Genomic DNA, 17,735 nt, shown 5'->3' on the forward strand with positions numbered 1-17,735 from the left:
AAATACACAACAAAATTTAACTATTATATCAAAGATATATCATACTTCTGTAAATTAACTAGATATTTAAACACAAAAATTTCAGATTGAATCACGAACCATATCAGAAACATAATTAAAATAAAATAATTCAGAAAAGCTGAAAACAGAAGGATGAGCCAGTGCAGACTGGGCAAATATAAATAAAAAGATAAAACTTAGTAAAAAAATATTTTTGTATTTTTAGTATAGATGGGGTTTCGCCATGTTGGCCAGGCTGGTCTCGAACTCCTGACCTCAGGTGATCTGCCCTCCTCGGCCTCCCAAAGTACTGGGAATACAGGTGTGAGCCACCATACCCGGCCCATTTCATTTACTTTTTTTGAGACAGAGTCTTGCTCTGTAGCCCAGGCTGCAGTACAGTAGCATGATCTTGGCTCACTGCAATCTCTGCCTCCTGGGTTCAAGCGATTCTTGTGCCTCAGTCTCTCAAGTAGCTGGGACTACAGGCACGTGCCACCATGCCTGGCTAATTTTTGTATTTTTGTTAGAGACAGAGTTTTGCCATGTTGGCCAGGCTGGTCTTGAACTCCTGCCCTCAAGTGATCTTCTCGCCTCAGACTCCCAAATTGCTGGGATTACAGGTGTCAGCCACTGTGCCTGGCCTCTTCAAATATTTTATATACTTGTTTATTTCTGAACCATATGAATATCTATTAAAATTAAATTATTTTTATAAGGTATTACAATATTAGGATATTATGTTGCAATATTAGCTTATTATAGTATTTTCTTAAAAGTTATTACAAAAGGGACCTGGGTTTTAAAATGTAAGGAAAAGATGTACATACTGAGTTTCCTTTGCTTCTTTTTCCTCACTAATCCACACATCAGTAACAGTGCATGGCAAGCTCTCATCTTTGTTTGTTCCACTTGGCTCTTGTAGAACTTCTGTTTCCAAATCATCAGGTTCTGCAAAGGATAAACATAACAAGAAACATCTCAAAGCAAAATTTGTCAGGAGAATATTGAATAAACTTTCATAAATGATTGCTACCTAGTTTTAGGGTAATATAGTCATTAAAACAGAAAAATTAAATAGTCTATCTATAGGGTTTAAATCTTATTATTGTGTTAAGTCTCTAGTTCAGTTATTTCTGAAATGACAGACTACTTCTTTTGCCTTTTACTGTAATAAAAATGCTCAAAGGTAATATGGTATACTCTCTATTTTTCACCATTATGTAAAATTTTCTCTTCCATTAAAAGTTTAGTCATATATAAATTTGTTTAGAGAAGGTATAAAAACAGTTTAAAGAATAAAGATATTTGTGGTTAGAAATATGGAAGAATAGACTGTGATATTACTGATTAGTAACTAAAATAAAATTTCAATCTTTAAAATCTATCTTTTAATAGTCAAAAAAGAAAAACTATTACCTGGACTTTCACAATGGTATTGAGAACATAATTGAATGGCACTAAAAATCTATTTTCTTAGACCTTCAATAATTTTTTTTTTTTGAGACAGGGTTTCACTCCCATTGCCCAGGCTGGAGTGCAGTGGTGTGCTCTTGGCTCACTAAAACCTACACCTCCCAGGCTCAAGTGATCCTCCTGCCTCAGCCTCCTGAGTAGCTGGGACTAGAGGCACACACTACCACACCAGGCTAATTTTTGTATTTTTAGTAGAGATGGGGCTTCACCATGTTGCCTGGTTGGTCTTGAACTCCTGACCTCAAGTGATCCACCTGCCTCAGTCTCTCAAAGTGCTGGGATTAGAGGTGTGAACTACCACGCCTGGCCTGACTCTCAATTAACATCAAGATGTCACCTCTGTTTTCTGGCAGTGCCTCATTTTTCACTTGGTTGATATTTTCCAAAAGTGAATAGAGATGAGAAGAGTATTTGTTAACTTCTCTTTTTCCTTTCCAATTAAGATTATCAATACTATCCTGTTTAAGCCAACACTATCCCTCTTACTTCCCCTGGAATATAGACATACTTCTCCATTTTTAAAGCTTCCAATTATCTGTCTTACTTGGAAAGACAACTGATATTGTACTAAACTTTTAAGTTTTTATCTTTTATTCAAATGATTATTTTGGTCATTCATTCAAGGTAAGCACTTGGGGGCAAACTCCTTTTTTATTTTTTAATGAATAACTCTGTTTCCTAGCACTTTAAGCTGTATCATTATCAACTTATTCTATAAACTTGACTTATGACTGTATTACCTGCAAAGCCTAGAATATTTACTCTCTGGTCTATCAACTCCTGCACTAGGCTATACAGCTTCCATAGTATTCCTAACATTCTTTTCTTTTCTTTTTTAAAGAAAAGACATAAGATACTGTTTTAGTTCAGGCTACTATAACAGAATATCATAGACTGGGTGGCGTAAACAATATAAACTTATTTCTCAGAGTTCTGGAGGCTGAAGGATCCAATGTCAGTGTGCCAGCATGGTTGGTTCTAGAGGGCCCTCTTCCTGTTTTGCAGATAACCTTTTCCTCCTTGTATCCTTATGTGGTAGAAAGCAGAAAGCTCTCTGGCCTATTCTTATAAGGGCACCCATCCCATTCATGAGGGTGCCACTCTCATAACCTAATTACCTTGCAAAGACTGCACCTCCAATACCATTACATCAGGGATTAGATTTCAACATACGATTTTTTCAGGGGGTAGGGAGGGGAACAAACTTTCATTCCATAATGATACTAGTAACTATGGTTCTAATGAATAAGATTATTTAAGTTACTCTGGTGAATTAAGGATGGTCACATGTTGCAGGGTTTCTGGTTTCCTCTCAACTAGAGGGAGCTCTGTTTCTCCTCCTCTTTAATTTCAGCTGGCATGCTGATTCCTTTGAGTAATGGAATAGAGTGAAAGTGATGCTATGCCAGTTCCACGCTGAGCCTTCAAGAGAACTGGGAGCTATTCTATTCGATACCTGGAAGCCTGAGCCATCATGAAAACAGTTTATTCTGAAAGACCACATTGCAATGCCATGAGACTAAAATGAAGGAGAGGGACCCGGATAAGCCCCGCCAGTATGCCAGGCATGGGAGTAATATCATTTTGCGCCTTCCAAAAAAGCCCAGCTGATGGCTGAATACCACTCAGCAATACCAGTTGATACTACATGAAGCAGAAGAACCTCCAAATTCCTGACTCAAAAAATTGTGAGATAACATAAAATAAAAATAAAAATTGTTTTTTATTTTGGAGACAAGTTCTCACTCTGTCACCCAGGCTGGAGTGCAGTGGCATGCTCATGGCTCACTGTAGCCTCAAACTCTTGGGCTCAAGTGATTCTCCCACCTCAGCCTCCCTAGTAGATGGGACTACAGGCAGCAGCACCACATGCAGCTAATTTTCATATTTTCAGTAGAGATGGGGTACTGTCATGTGGCCCAGGCTGGTCTTAAACTCCTGGGCTCAAGCGATCTGCCAGCCTTGGCTTCCTGAAGTGTCAGGATTACAGGTGTGAGCCACCAAGCCTGGCCTAAAATTGTTATTTTAAGCCAAATTTTAGGAGTAATTTGTTTTGCAGCAATAGATAACTGAAACAGAATTACATATCCAGAAGTGGCGAGCTGACATGAAAGCCTGTGTGCACTGGCTTTGGGACTGTGGAGCAGGCAGAAATTGGAAGGGCTTCAGTGACATTGTTGGTGAGAGACTGGCCAGTGAAAAACGGTTACTGGAGGCTGGGGAAAAGGGGATTCTTGTTCTACAATGGCTGAAAGTTTGGTAACTGCAATAATGTGGAAGATAGTAAATGTACTTTATGGATCCAGTAGTCTAGCTAAGGAGTTATCAAAGCAGAACATTCAAAGTGACAGCTGCTTAATAACTTCTCATAAAGAACAAGAAAAGAGATTAATTGAAGAAAAAAGTTTAGCTTATGAGCAGAATTTAGAAGAGACACAGAGAGTCCAGGATAATTCCTTCTAGGCAACAAAAGCTTCTTAAGGGAAGACATGGCCTCAAGACAAAGACTAAATTCAGGACAGTAGGGTGTGGCCTCAGGGCAAAGATGAAGTCAAGGTTGTGCCCATAAGATCTGTTATGGCACAGAAAGATTTAAAGGCATGCCTTGCAGACCCTCTTTGCTAGACAAAGAATTTCTAAGAACTCAAGAGTACTATCTTACAGTATCCTTATAGATAACTGAAGGTAGAAAAGAGTCCATCTCAGAAACATGAGTGGCTTTTGTTAACCACAGTGAATATCAGTAATATTCACATAAACCCACAGAATTACTTAGAAATTCTGCTTGTGGAAGCATTATAAGCTCAGACTGAAGGGGACAAACATAGTTCAAAACAGAAGAGCCCTTGAGCACACCAAGCTTTGGTGCAAGGAAGCAGGCTGACACTGCTATTCCTGGTTGGATTTTAGAATTTCTAGGGACCAGTGACTGCTATCTGCTTCCCATCTTCCTTGTTTTTGAAAAGGTGTCTCAAAGATTGTTTCACCATTGTATGTGGTATGTATGGAAAACATGGAACTTATTTTTTTTTTTACTCACAGGTCTTCAGATTGAGAATCACCGTACTCGAAGACCTGTAGATGAGAAAACCCATCTGCACTGAGGCTTGACTTTGTCATATTAAACTCTGAGCTAATGTCATAATGAGATGAGGCTTTGAGAAGGCGTGAGTGGATTTTGCATATGGGAGGAATGAAAATAATTTTTGGTCAGAGGGCCGACTATGGCAGATTTAGGACAGATGCAAATTCTTTGACACCCTTCCCATTGAGAGGTGGGTTCTGTTTCCCCTCCCTTTGAATCCAGGTTGGGCTGTGACTGCTTTGACTAATAGAGCATGACAGAAGTGCTAGTTCTGAGATCAGCTTTTAAGAGTACAAGCCACTTTCACCTTAGCATCTGTGAGCCCCGGGCCATCATATAAGAAGTCAGACTATCCTGCCAGAAAGAGTACACAGAATAGCCCTGAAACCACATGAAGAGGGAGAGGGGCCCAGCTAAGCTGTACTTGCCAAGATAGCAGTGAAGCTTTTTGGGACCCTTCAGACCAGCCTAGCTGCCAGCTGACCAGCACCTACTGATCTCTGAGATAAAGGCACATGAATTAGGAAAAATCACATTAGCCAAGTCTTGACTCAATTCCTGGCAAATAAAATCATGAGATGAAATGGTTGGTGTTTCAACACTAAGTTTTGGGGTGACTTGCTAGGCAGTCATTAAAAAAAGACCAATTACTAAAAACATAAAAATACTGAACCTAATTTGAGATAAATTACCCAAACATATACGAATTTTGATAATCTATTTATAAAGCTTGTGAAATTTAAGTTTTTACTAAATCAAATATAGCTCATTTTGACTCATTAGAACATACCTTCTAAATTTCCTTCCAGTTTCAATGACATCTGTGGAGATGCCTCAGTACACTCGGGGCTTTTTGTCTCAACAGGAGAATCAACAATAGCTGATGGGTTTATTTCATGTGAAATACATTGCACTTTTTTTTCTTCAGTAATTAAGGGTTTGTACTTTTCCCCTTCAGGAGAAATATCTGTGAAAACAAAAAATAAAAAATCATGCTAGTTCTCAAAATGACGAATTTTATCTGTAATGGCATTTGGGGCAAAGTTCAAAAAGCTGCATTATTGCAACAGGTAATTACTAGTCAAGTTCTGTTACATATTAGAAGTTAATAAGTGACTACGGTATATGAAAGTCAAATTTCATTTCAATTGTACATAATAATTTCTATGGTGGTTAAAATGGTTTACCGTCTTTCCGCTTTTGGTAAAATTAGTATGTGTATTAGAATACTATTTTTAAAATTATTAACTAGTGGATTCTGTTTATATGAAGTAACTCCTAGTTACTTCTAACTGCTCTGAAATTCTCCACACTTTCAATTGGTACCAGGAGAGAAGAGGTTTACCTCAGAACATCCTAAGACAGGTTCAAAAAAGAATAAAAAGAAAAAAAAAGTTACCTCAGAATCACTTAATGCAGTTGTTTACCACCCTGTCACTCCTATTAATCTGTTGAAGATTTTACTTTCCAGGTTACAAGTGCCCCAACACTAACTCTGTCATAACTAATTTAGGTGATTTCTATATCTGTATCAATAATCCTTCCAATAGGTAGGCCTCTTGGTTTGTTGCACTTCACTCTACCTCAGTCTTCTTCATCCTATCTCCAGCACTCCAATGCTTATATCTTAGAGATTTTGTCATTCATTATAGCCTCTTGAAATGTCCAGTGGTAAGTATTCCACCCTCTAATCTCTAACACTCGTTTCCCACTTCTCTCCCTCTACAACTCCAACTCTAAAAAAATTTTACCCTGAAAGTACCCGCAATGCACTGATCCTGCTACATTTTCTGTCATCTCCATTAAAATCCATAGAAATTCCATCATATAGTCATTCTCTTGTGCATCCTCAACTCATTGTATTCACATGGCAAAACCTCAACTTTGCATAAATTCAATTCTCTGCCTACTATATCTGCATACACATGGTTAAAATGGTTGAAGAAAAACAGAGATCCTTGCCCATTGGTCTCAATTTCAATTCATTGTTTCTAAAGCCAAGTAGGCCCTTTGTGTTGGCTGCAGTCCTTTTATAACACTGGGTTAGCAGGAACTGTCCTTAGCTCAGTTAATTTCCAGAGCAAAAAAGTTGTTCATCAAGTATTTATAAGTTGTTTTACTCTTTACTTCTTTCTAGTCAACAGAGAACAAAACTATAGTGTTGCAAATGTTTCAGAATCATTTCCCCGCACTGTGCTCCAACAAACTGCCTGCCAAAACGAACTGACTGTAGCAGAGATCACACCTGTGTTTTTCCTCCTTCAGCCCTACCATTCTGCAATAAAATCATGTCTATTAATACCAGGAATCGGGATACCATATTGCATTATTATTATTAAATGCTTTAGTGGGTTCTAACAAATACAGTAAGAATAGGAAATAATCAAAATATAGGAGAAAAATCTGTTTCTTATCACTGATGATAAACCTGCACATGGGGAACATCTAAGATCTCAAGGAAGAAAACTAAATAGATTTAGTAAAAATAATCAGTATGGTGTCCAGACATAAAATTTTCTATCTATATATAGGAAGAAGTAGGGGAAGGAAGAGGAGGATGTTAGGATCTCTCTCTTTTTTTTTTTTTTTCCTGAGACCAGAGTTTTGCTCTGTCACCCAGGATGGAGTGCAGTGGCGTGATCCCAGCTCACTGCAACCTCCACTTCCCGGGTTCAAGCAATTCTGCTGCCTCAGCCTCCCTAGTAGCTGGGATTACAGGCACACGGCACCATGTCCCGCTAATTTTTTTTTTTAGTAGAGACAGGGTTTCGCCATGTTGGCCAGGCTGGTCTCAAACTCCTGACCTGAAATGACCCGCCTCAGCCTCCCAAAGTGCTGGGATTACAAGCATGAGCCACCATGCCTGGCTGGATATCCATACTAAACAAAAATTCTTAAAAAATAGCAAAAAGCAATGAAATATAAAAAAGGGCAGAGAATATAAACAGGCAATTTTCAAAGCAGCAAATCAAAATAGTCAATAGAATGCAACATAATGAAATTCACTCACAATTAGAAAAGGAAAAATAAAACCAATGAAATATATACCACATAAAAATGGTAAAAATTTTTTAAAGGAATATTACCTTTCAGCCTATTTAATATTTAAAAATCAATCAATGAAATTTGCAACATTAATATAATAAAAGAAAAATTAGATTATATTAATTGATTTGGAAAATGGGTTTGGAGAGAGCTTCAGTATGGCTGACCACAGACACCTGGCACTCGCCTGTTCCACAGAGAAGTACCAAAACAGCAAGTAGATATTAACACATTGAATAGAGCATCTAAAAGAGAACACAGGAATTCAGCAGGAAAGGGATGGGGAACCTCCGAGGCATGGAAGGAGAGGGAAGTGAAGCAGTTGGCCTGGTTAGGACTGGCTAGAAGCCAGGAGAAACACCACAGAGTGACCTGTCCGAGTGCAGGAAAATGGTAAGAGAGATCCCCAGTGGTCCACATTCTCACCTGGACTCCTGCAAACCCAGCCATGACTCCTCAGCCCTCAAGTGCCCTGAGACTAGTAGAGGAAACTGCCTGGAGTCAAAGTGATGCATTATTCTAGAGAGGAAGTTTGTGTTGGAACTCACACAGCATCCTGAGACCCAAGCAGCTGCCACGTGGTGCCACTTTGAGAACCCAACCCCTACCAGATAACAACCTGCCCCAGGGCTCAACAGGCCCTGAATCTCCACAACCCTGGAGCCCTACTGACATCTACTCCATGTCCACCTATAGATTTGCAACCTTGTGACATGAGCTGGACTCAACTGTGCAGCCGGGTCCCTAGTCCTCTAGCCCACACACAGTCCTACACCACAGGAAACGGGTGGTCCAGCACATTAGGAAGGCTGCCCCTGGGAAAAAGGCAGCTGAAGCATGTGCTCCCCAGAGCCTGGGAGCTGCCTTCCTGGAGTTGCTGGCACTGATAGCAACCCTGCCTCCCCTAGCACCTGGGTGAATGTGCACTTGTGTGCACCTTCAGGCTCATGGAGACAGGCATGCTTGGAGCCTGAGGTCAGGCCTGCGCCACTCACTGATGCCACCGCCTGAGAGTGCTACCTGGTAGCTGGGAGATCGATCTGCCCCATGCATCAGAGCTGGCATTAGCAAGCATGTCATCCAGGACTGGAGATCAACCCACTATGTCTGCTGATGCTGGTGCCTGCACACACAGTTGGGGGCCTGAGGACAGGCCCTCCTGCCTACCACCACCACCACTGATTTTTGAGTGTGCCATCTGGGGTCCTGGGGGTAGAACTGCCATGCTAAGCACAACCTGTGCCTAACAGCACCACCACAGGGCTTGAAGACAGACCCACCCTGCCCTGCTCCTGCCTTGGCAAAGGCCTGTGAGCATCATCCAGGGGCACAGGGATCAATAAGCCCTGCCTACTGCTGCTAGTGCCTGTATAAGCCTTCCAGGGGCCTGGGAAAGGGCCTGCCCAGCCTGCCAGCACCCACACACATCATCTAGGGTCTGGAGATCAACCAGTCCTGTCCAACATAAACTGTCTGCACATGTACCATACACGGGCCCAAGGACAGGCCTGCTGAACCTGGCGATGCCCCCAATAGTGCTGTGTGTATTGTCCAGAGGTCTGGAGATCTACCCATCTCTGTCTGTCACCATAGATGCCCAAACATACCTTCCAGAGGGCCCTGAGACCCAATGTGCAGCCACTGCCACCATCCACCTGCACGTGCCACCTAAAGGCCTGGAGACTAGCCCTCTCAGTTCACTGCCACCACTGCTGGTGCCCATGAGTGCTGATGATGGACCCAGGGACTAGCCCTGCCCACCTGGCCCACCATTGCTACTGCTGACACCCAAGTAAGCCATACGGAGGCCCAAGGATTACCTGGACCCACTATCACCAGTGCCTGAACACGTACCTGCATTATCAGCATGCTGCCAAGACTGGGGCCTGAGGACTGGCTCAACTGGCTCCCTGTCCACAGTAAATCCTTACCAGAGTCTCCACTAACAACCACAACCTAAGACACACAGGAATTCACAGATACCACTGACACTGATTACAGCCAAATAAATGATATGAAGACTGCACTACTCTGCCCACCCAAAATCAAAGCCAAAACACCCTACTCAACCAACACCATGGATACCTATACGGGAAAAAGTCTTTGCCTATGAAAGCCAATCCGTAAAATCGGAAGAAGTGATTATTACAATAGATGCACAGATACCAATATAAGGACACGAGAAACATGAAACATGAAAAGTAAGGAGACACGATACCTCCAAAAGAACACGGTAATTCTCCAGCAAGATGCCAACGAAAATAAATCTACGAAATGCCTGAAACAATTCAAAGTAAAATTTAAGCTAAGTGAGGTATAGGAGAACACAGATAAATAATACAAAGAAATTAGAAAAACAATTCATGGTTTGAATGAGAAATTCAACACAGATAGGTATCATTAAAGATAACAAAACAGGGCCAGATGCTATGACTCACAAATGTAATCCTAGTGCTTTAGAAAAGGAAGGCAGAAGGACTGCTTGCAGCCAGGAGTTTGAGACCAGTCTGGGCAACACAGTGAGATACTGTGTCTACAGGAAATTCTTAAAAAAGTAAGTCAGGTGTGGTGGCATGTGCCTATAGCCCTAGCTAGTCTGGAAAATAAGGTGGGAGGATCTCCTGAGTCCAGGATTTGAGGCTGTAGTGAGCTATGATTGCACCAATGTACTCTAGCCTGGATGACAGAGAGCCTGTCTCAAAGTAAAAATATATATTTTTTTCTCTCTCTTTCATAATTTGAGACCAGCCTGGGCAACATGGCAAAACTCTGTCTCTACACAAAATAAACAAAATTAGCCAAGCATGGTGTCACATGCCTGTAGTCCCAGCTACTTGGGAGGTTGAGATGGGAGGATCCCTTGAACCCAGGAGGTCAAGGCTGCAGTGAGCTGTGATGTGATCATGGCACTGCCACTGCACTCCAGCCTGGGTGACAGAGCCCTGTCTCAAAAACAAACAAACAACAGCAAAAAAGCCCCCAACTCTCCCCACCGCAAAATTCAATGAATTGAATAAAAGTACAACCGAGAGCTTCAACAATAGAGTAGATTAAACAGAAAAAAGAGTTTCTGAACTTGAAAACAGTTCTTTCTAAATAATCCGGTCAGAAAAGAAATAAAAGGATAAAAGAAAAAAAAAAAGAATGGAAGTCTACGTGACATATGAGAAACTGTAAAGTGCCCAAATCCTCAAATTTTGGGTGTTCCAGAAAAAAAAGAGATGGGCAAGGACATAGAAAATTTCTCTAATGAAATAATAGCTGGAAATTTCCCAAGTCTTGTAAGAGATATAGACATTCAGATACAGGAAACTTAAAGACACAAAAAGATTCAACCCAAAAAGATCTTTTCCAAGGCACATTACAATCAGACAGTTAAAAGTCAAAGAGAATTCTAAAAACAGAAAGAAGAGAGCATCAAGTTACATATAAGGGCACCCCAACAGACTAACAATGACTTTCTCAGCAGAAAACTTATAAGCTAGGAGAAAATGGGATGATATCTTCAAAGTGCTGAGAAAACAAAACCAAAACCAAAAACAAACCAACAACAAACTGTCAGCCAAGAATACTATACCCACCAAAACTATCCTTCAAAAATGAAGGAGAAATAAAGTCTTTCCCAAAGAAGCAAAAACTGGGAGAATTCAACAGTAGATTGACCCTATAAGAAATGCTTAAGAGAGAGCTACATGTGGAAATAAAAGGTCAATATCTACCACCATGCAAGCACAGTAAAGTATAAAACCTGACAGAGCACATTCACAGACAAGAGAGAGAAAGGAGTCAAATGTTATAGAAAATAACCAAACTACAATGAAACGATAAAAGAGAAGGAAAAGAACAACAAAACATCCAAAAACCCATTAACAAAATGACCAGAGTTAAGTCCTCACCTATCAATAATAAACTCTAATATAAATGAAATAAATTAATCATTCAGAAAATACAAGTTGGCTGAATGGATTAAAAAAAAATAACCAAACTATATGCTGCCTACAATAAACTCGTTACACATATAGACTGAAAGTGAAGACACAGAAAAAGATATTCCATGCAAATGGAAACAAAAAAAGAGTGGTAGAAGGCATACACTTATACCAGATAAGACATATTTTAACCCAAAAGCTGTAAAAAAAAAAAAAAAAAAAAAAGACAAAGAAGGTCATTATATAATGATGAGGGAAAAATTCAACAAGCAGACCTAACAATTATAAACAGATGTGCACTCAACAGCAGAACCCCTAGATATATAAAGCAACTAAAGGGAGAGATAGACTCCAATATAACAAGAGTTGTGGACTTCAACACCCCACTGACAGCACTGGACAGATAATCTAGACAGAAAATTAACAAAGAAACATTTGATTTAAACTGCACTTTAGACCAAATGGACGTAACAGACACCTACAGAACATATCCAACAGCAGCAGAATATACATTCTTCTCATCAGCACATGGAACATTCTCCAGGACAGGCCATATGGTAGGCTACAAAACAAATCTCAACAAATTAAAAAGTAACTACTTCATATCAAGTACCTTCTCAGACCACAATTGAAGAAAACTAGAAATCAATCATGAGAGGAACTTCGGAAACTGTACATACACATGGAATTTAAACAACATGCTCCGGAGCAAACACTGAGTCAACGAAGAAATGAAGAAGGAAATAAATGGATTTCATGAAACAAATGGGGATAGAAACACAACAAACCAAAATCTGTGGGAAACAGCAAAAACAGTGCTAAGAGTTTATAGCAATAAACACCCACATCACAAAACGGCCAGAAGCTCCTGGCTGTAATTTCAATATTTTGGGAGGCTGAGGTGGGAGGATCCTTGAGGCCAGGAGTTAGAGATCAGCCTGGGCAAAAAAGTGAGACCCTGTCACTACTGAAACAAAAACAAAAACAAAAACAAAAAATAGCTGGTCCCGGTGGCTGTCTGTAGTCCTAGTTCCTTGGGAGGCTAAGGTGAGAGGGTTGCTCAAGCCTAGCAGTTTAAGGTTATAGTAAGCTGTAACTGCACTACTGTACTCCAGCATGGGTGACAGAGTGAGACCCTGTTTATAAAAAAAGAGAGACAGGTTTCAAATAAATAATGTAATGATGTATTTCAAGGAACTAGAAAAGCAAAAAAAGGTCAAATCCAAAATTAGTAAAAGCTGCCATAAGGAAGTATCTATCATGTCCTTTGCAGCAACATGGATGGAGTTGGAGGCCATTATCCTAAGTGAATTAACTTAGAAACAGAAAATCAAGTATCACATGTTTTCACTTATAAGTGGAGCCTAAATAATTGGTACACATGGACACAAAGGTGAAAATAATAAGATAATGAGGACTCCAAAAGGAAGGAAGAAGGGAATGGGGACAAGGCAAAAAAACCCATCAGGTACTATCATCACTATTTGGATGATGGGTTCACTAGAAGCCCAAGCCTCAGCATTATGTGATATACCCAGGTAACAAACATGCACATGCACCCACTAAATCTAAAACAACAACAAGAACTATACATACACACACACACACACACACACACGCACAAAATGGACCATTATTAAGCCATAAAAAGAATGAAATCATGTTTTTTGCAGTAAGATGGGTAGAACTGGAGGTCATTATCCATATAGAGAAATACATATTGCATGTTTCTCACTCATATGTGGGAGTTAAAAAAGTTGATCTCATGGAAGTAGAGAGTAGAATGGTGCTTATCAGAAGCTGGAAAGTGTGGTTGGTTAATGCATACAAATACAGTTAAATAGAATAAAATTCTAGTGTTTAACATAGTACAGTAGGATGACTACAGTTAAAAATAATGAAAGAAAAAGCAAAACTAGTAGAAGAAATAATCAAGCAGAACAAAATGAAATAGACATTAAAAAAACAACAAAAGAAAAGTAGGCATTTTGAAAAGATAAACAAAATTGAAAAACCACTAACTAGACTAAGAGAAAAAGAGTGAAGACCCAAATAAAGAAAATAAAAAACAAAGAGCCATTACAACAAATACTACAGAAATGCAAAGTACCATGTGAAACTATTATGAACAACTATATGTTAACAAACTGGAAAACCTAGAGGTATTGGATAAATTCCTGCACACAGACAACCTCCCAAAATGACTACAACAAATATCGAATTCTTTAATGCCCAGACACCGATGAACATCCATAACATCAAGTCCACCCAGGAAAACATGACCTCACCAAATAACTAAATAAGCTATCAGGGACCAATCCTGGAAAGACAGAGATATATGACCTTTCAGACAGAAAATTCAAAATAGCTGTTTTGAGGAAACTCAATGAAATTCAAAATAACAGAGAAAAAATTCAGAATCTTACCAGATAAATTTAACAAAAAGACTGAAATAATTAAAAAGAATCAAGCAGAAATTCTGGAGCTGAGAAATGCAATTGACATACTGATGAATGCGAAAGAGTCCTTTAATAGCAGAACATATCAAAAGAATAAAGAATTAGTGAGCTTGAAGACAGGCTGCTTGAAAATACATAGTCAGAGGAGACAAAAAACAATTAAAAGTACATAGTCAGAGGAGACAAAAAACAAAGGAAAAAGAATAAGGAATACCTACAAGATCTAAAAAGTAGACTCAAAAGGGCAAATCTAAGAGTGATTTGTTGTAATGAGGAAGTAGAGAGAAAGACCGGGGTACAAAGTTTATTGAAAGGGATGTCAGAGAACTTCCTGAACCTAGAAAAAGATATCAATATTCAACTACAAGAAGGTTATAGAACACCAAGCATATGTAATCCAAGGAAGACTACCTCAAGACATTTACTAATCAAACTCCAAAAGGTCAAAGATAAAGAAAGGAAAGCAGTAGCTGACTTTTGTGTCTGACAGCAGACTTTTCAGCAAAAACCTTACTGGCCAGGAGAGAGTGACAGGACATATTTAATGTACTGAAAGAAAAAAACTTTTATCCTAACATAGTATAATCCAGAGAAAGTTTCCTTCAAACATGCTGAAGAAATAAAGACTTTACCAGACAAACAAAAGCTGAGGAATTTCATCAACACAAGACCTGCCCCATAATAAATGCTAAAAGAAGTTTTTTAATATGAAAGAATAGGATGATAATGAGTAATAAGAAATCATCTGAAGGTGTAAAATTTACTAACAACAGTAAGTATACAGAAAAACACAGAATATTAGAACACTGTAATTGTGGTATGTAAGCTACTCATATCTTGAGTAGAAAGACTAAAAGATGAACTGATTGAAAATAAAAATTATTCACACCTGTAATCCTAGCACTCTGGGAGGCGGAGGTGGGTGGATCACTTGAGGTGAGGAGTTTGAGAACAGCCTGGCCAACATGCTAAAAATACAAAAAAATTAGCCAGGTGTGGTGGCATGCACTTGTAATCCAGGCTACTTGGGAGGCTGAGGCAGGAGAATCACTTGAACCCGAGTGGTGGAGGTTGCAGTGAGCTGAGATCATGCCACTGCACTCCACCTCGGGCAACGGAGCGAGACTCTGCCTCAAAAAATAAAATGAAATAAAATAAATAAACATTATGTGGGGTGTGGTGCTTATGCCTGTAATCCTAGAACTTTGGAAGGCTGAGGTGGGAGGATTGCTGGAACCCAGGAGTTTGAAATCAGCCTGGGCAACATGCAACATGAAACCAGCCTGGGCAACAGGCAAAAACCTTTCTCTACAAAAAAATACAAAAAAATTAGCCAGGTATGGTGGCACAGGCCTGTAGTCCCAGCTACTTGGGAGGCTGATGTGAGATCACCTGAGCCCAGGAGGTGGAAGTTGCAGTAAGCTGAGATTGTGCCCCTGCCCTCCAGCCTGGGTGACAGAGTGAGTCCCTGTCTCAAGAAAAAAAAAAAAAAATTATAACTTTTTGAGAGACAATACAGTAAGATATAAATAGAAACAAAAAGTTCAAAAGTGGGGGACAAAGTTAGAGTTTTTACTAGTTTTTTCTTTGCCTGTTTGGTATCTGTTTTTGCAATCACTGTTGTCATCAGTTTAAAATAATGGGTTATAAGATAGTATTTCTACCTCATAGTACCATCAAAAATAAAAAATCATACAACAGGTAGACAAAAAAATAAAAAGCAAGAAATTAAAACATACCACTAAAGAAAATCACCTTCACTAAAATGAAGATATGAAGGAAGGAAGGAAGAGAAGTCCACAAAACGACCAGAAAACAAACAAAATGGCAGAACCAAGTCTTCACTTGTAATAATCCCATTGAACGTAAATGGAATAAACTCTCTAATCAAAAGACATAGAGTGGCTGAATAGATTAAAAAAGAAGACTCGACAGGGGTTTCAAGATGGCGGAATAGGAACAGCTCCAGTCTGCAGCCTCCAGGGTGATCCATGCAGAAGACAGGTGATTTCTGCGTTTCCAATTGAGGTACCTGGTTCATCTCAATTGGACAGGTTAGACAGTGGGTGCAGCCCATGGAGGGCGAGCTGAAGCAGGGTGGGGTGTCACCTTACCTGGGAAGCGCCAGGGGTCAGGGGATTTCCCTTTCCTAGCCAAGGGAAACTGTGACAGACTACCTGGGAAAATGGGACACTCCCCACCCAAATACTGCGCTTTTCCCAAGGTCTTAGCAACCGGCAGACTAGGTGATTCTCTCCTGTACCTGGCTCGGTGGGTCCCACACCCACGGAGCCTTGCTCACTGCTAGTCCAGCAGTCTGAGATCGATCTGCGAGGCAGCAGCATGGCTGGCGGAGGGGCATCCGCCATTGCTGAGGTTTGAGTAGGTAAACAAAGCAGCCGGGAAGCTTGAACTGGGTGGGGCCCACTGCAGCTCAACAAGGCCTACTGCCTCAGTAGTCTCCACCTCTGTGGGCAGGGCATAGCTGAACAAAAGGCAGCTGACAACTTCTGCTGACTTAAACGACCCTGTCTGACAGCTCTGAAGAGAGCAGTAGTTCTCCCAGCATGGTGTTTGAGCTCTGAGAACAGACAGACTGCCTCCTCAACTGGGTCCCTGATGCCCATGTAGCCTAACTGGGAGATACCTCCCAGTAGGGGCCGACTGACACCTCATATAGGTGGCTGCCGCTCTGGGACAAAGCTTCCAGAGGAAGGATCAGGCAGCAGTATTTGCTGTTCTGCCTATTTGCTGTTCTGCAGCCTCCACTGGTGATACCCAGGCAAACAGGGTCTGGAGTGGAACTCCAGCAAACTCCAACAGACCTGCAGCTGAGGGACCTGACTGTTAGAAGCAAAACTAACAAACAGAAAGGAACAGCATCAACATCAACACAAAGGTCATCTACACCAAAACCCCATCTGGAGGTCACCAACATCAAAGACTAAAGGTAGATAAAACCACCAAGATGGGGAGAAACCAAAGAAGAAAAGCTGAAAATTCTAAAAATCAGAGCACCTCTTCTCCTCCAAAGGAACACAGCTACTTGCCAGCAACAGAACAAAGCTGGACGGAGAATGACTTTGACGAGTTGACAGAAGTAGGCTTCAGAAGTCGGTAATAACTAACTTCTCTGAGCTAAAGGAGGATGTCTGAACCCATCACAAGGAAGCTAAAAACCTTGAAAAAAGATTAGACGAATGGCTAACTAGAATAAACAGTGTAGAGAAGACCTTAAATGACCTGATGGAACTGAAAACCATGGCACGAGAACTTCGTGACACATGCACAAGCTTCAATAGCTGATTCGATCAAATGGAAGAAAGGGTATCAGTGATTGAAGATCAAATTAATGAAATAAAGTGATAAGAGAAGTTTAGAGAAAAAAGAGTAAAAAGAAACTAACAAAGCCTCCAAGAAATATGGGACTATGTGAAAAGACCAAACCTAGGTTTGACTGGTGTACCTGAAAGTGATGGAGAGAATGGAACTAAGTTGGAAAACACTCTCCAGGCTATTATCCAGGAGAACTTCCCCAACCTAGCAAGGCAGGCCAACATTCAAATTCAGGAAAAACAGAGAACAAAAACAAAGATACTCCTCTAGAAGAGCAACCCCAAGACACATAATTGTCAGATTCACCAAAGTTGAAATGAAGGAAAAAATGTTAAGGGCAGCCAGAGAGAAAGGTCGGGTTACCCACAAAGGGAAGCCCATCAGACTAACAGTGGATCTCTCGGC

The 17,735-nt window shown here is 40.3% G+C and overlaps 1 protein-coding gene across 16 annotated transcripts in view; it reads right to left on the reverse strand.

The window, feature by feature from the left end:
* NEK1 (NIMA related kinase 1) overlaps positions 1–17,735 on the reverse strand; it is a 199,441-nt gene that overhangs the window by 39,179 nt on the left and 142,527 nt on the right. For all 16 annotated transcript variants that reach the window (XM_078002440.1, XM_078002438.1, XM_078002434.1 and 13 more), the window contains 2 exons: positions 5,352–5,528; positions 831–951 (listed from right to left, as the gene is read on the reverse strand). In XM_078002440.1, the coding sequence (XP_077858566.1) occupies positions 831–951; positions 5,352–5,528 (298 nt within the window). The remainder of the gene's footprint in view (positions 1–830; positions 952–5,351; positions 5,529–17,735) is intronic.

This window comes from Macaca mulatta, chromosome 5 (genome assembly GCF_049350105.2).
Source record: "Macaca mulatta isolate MMU2019108-1 chromosome 5, T2T-MMU8v2.0, whole genome shotgun sequence".
NCBI classification, from domain to species: Eukaryota; Metazoa; Chordata; class Mammalia; order Primates; family Cercopithecidae; genus Macaca; species Macaca mulatta.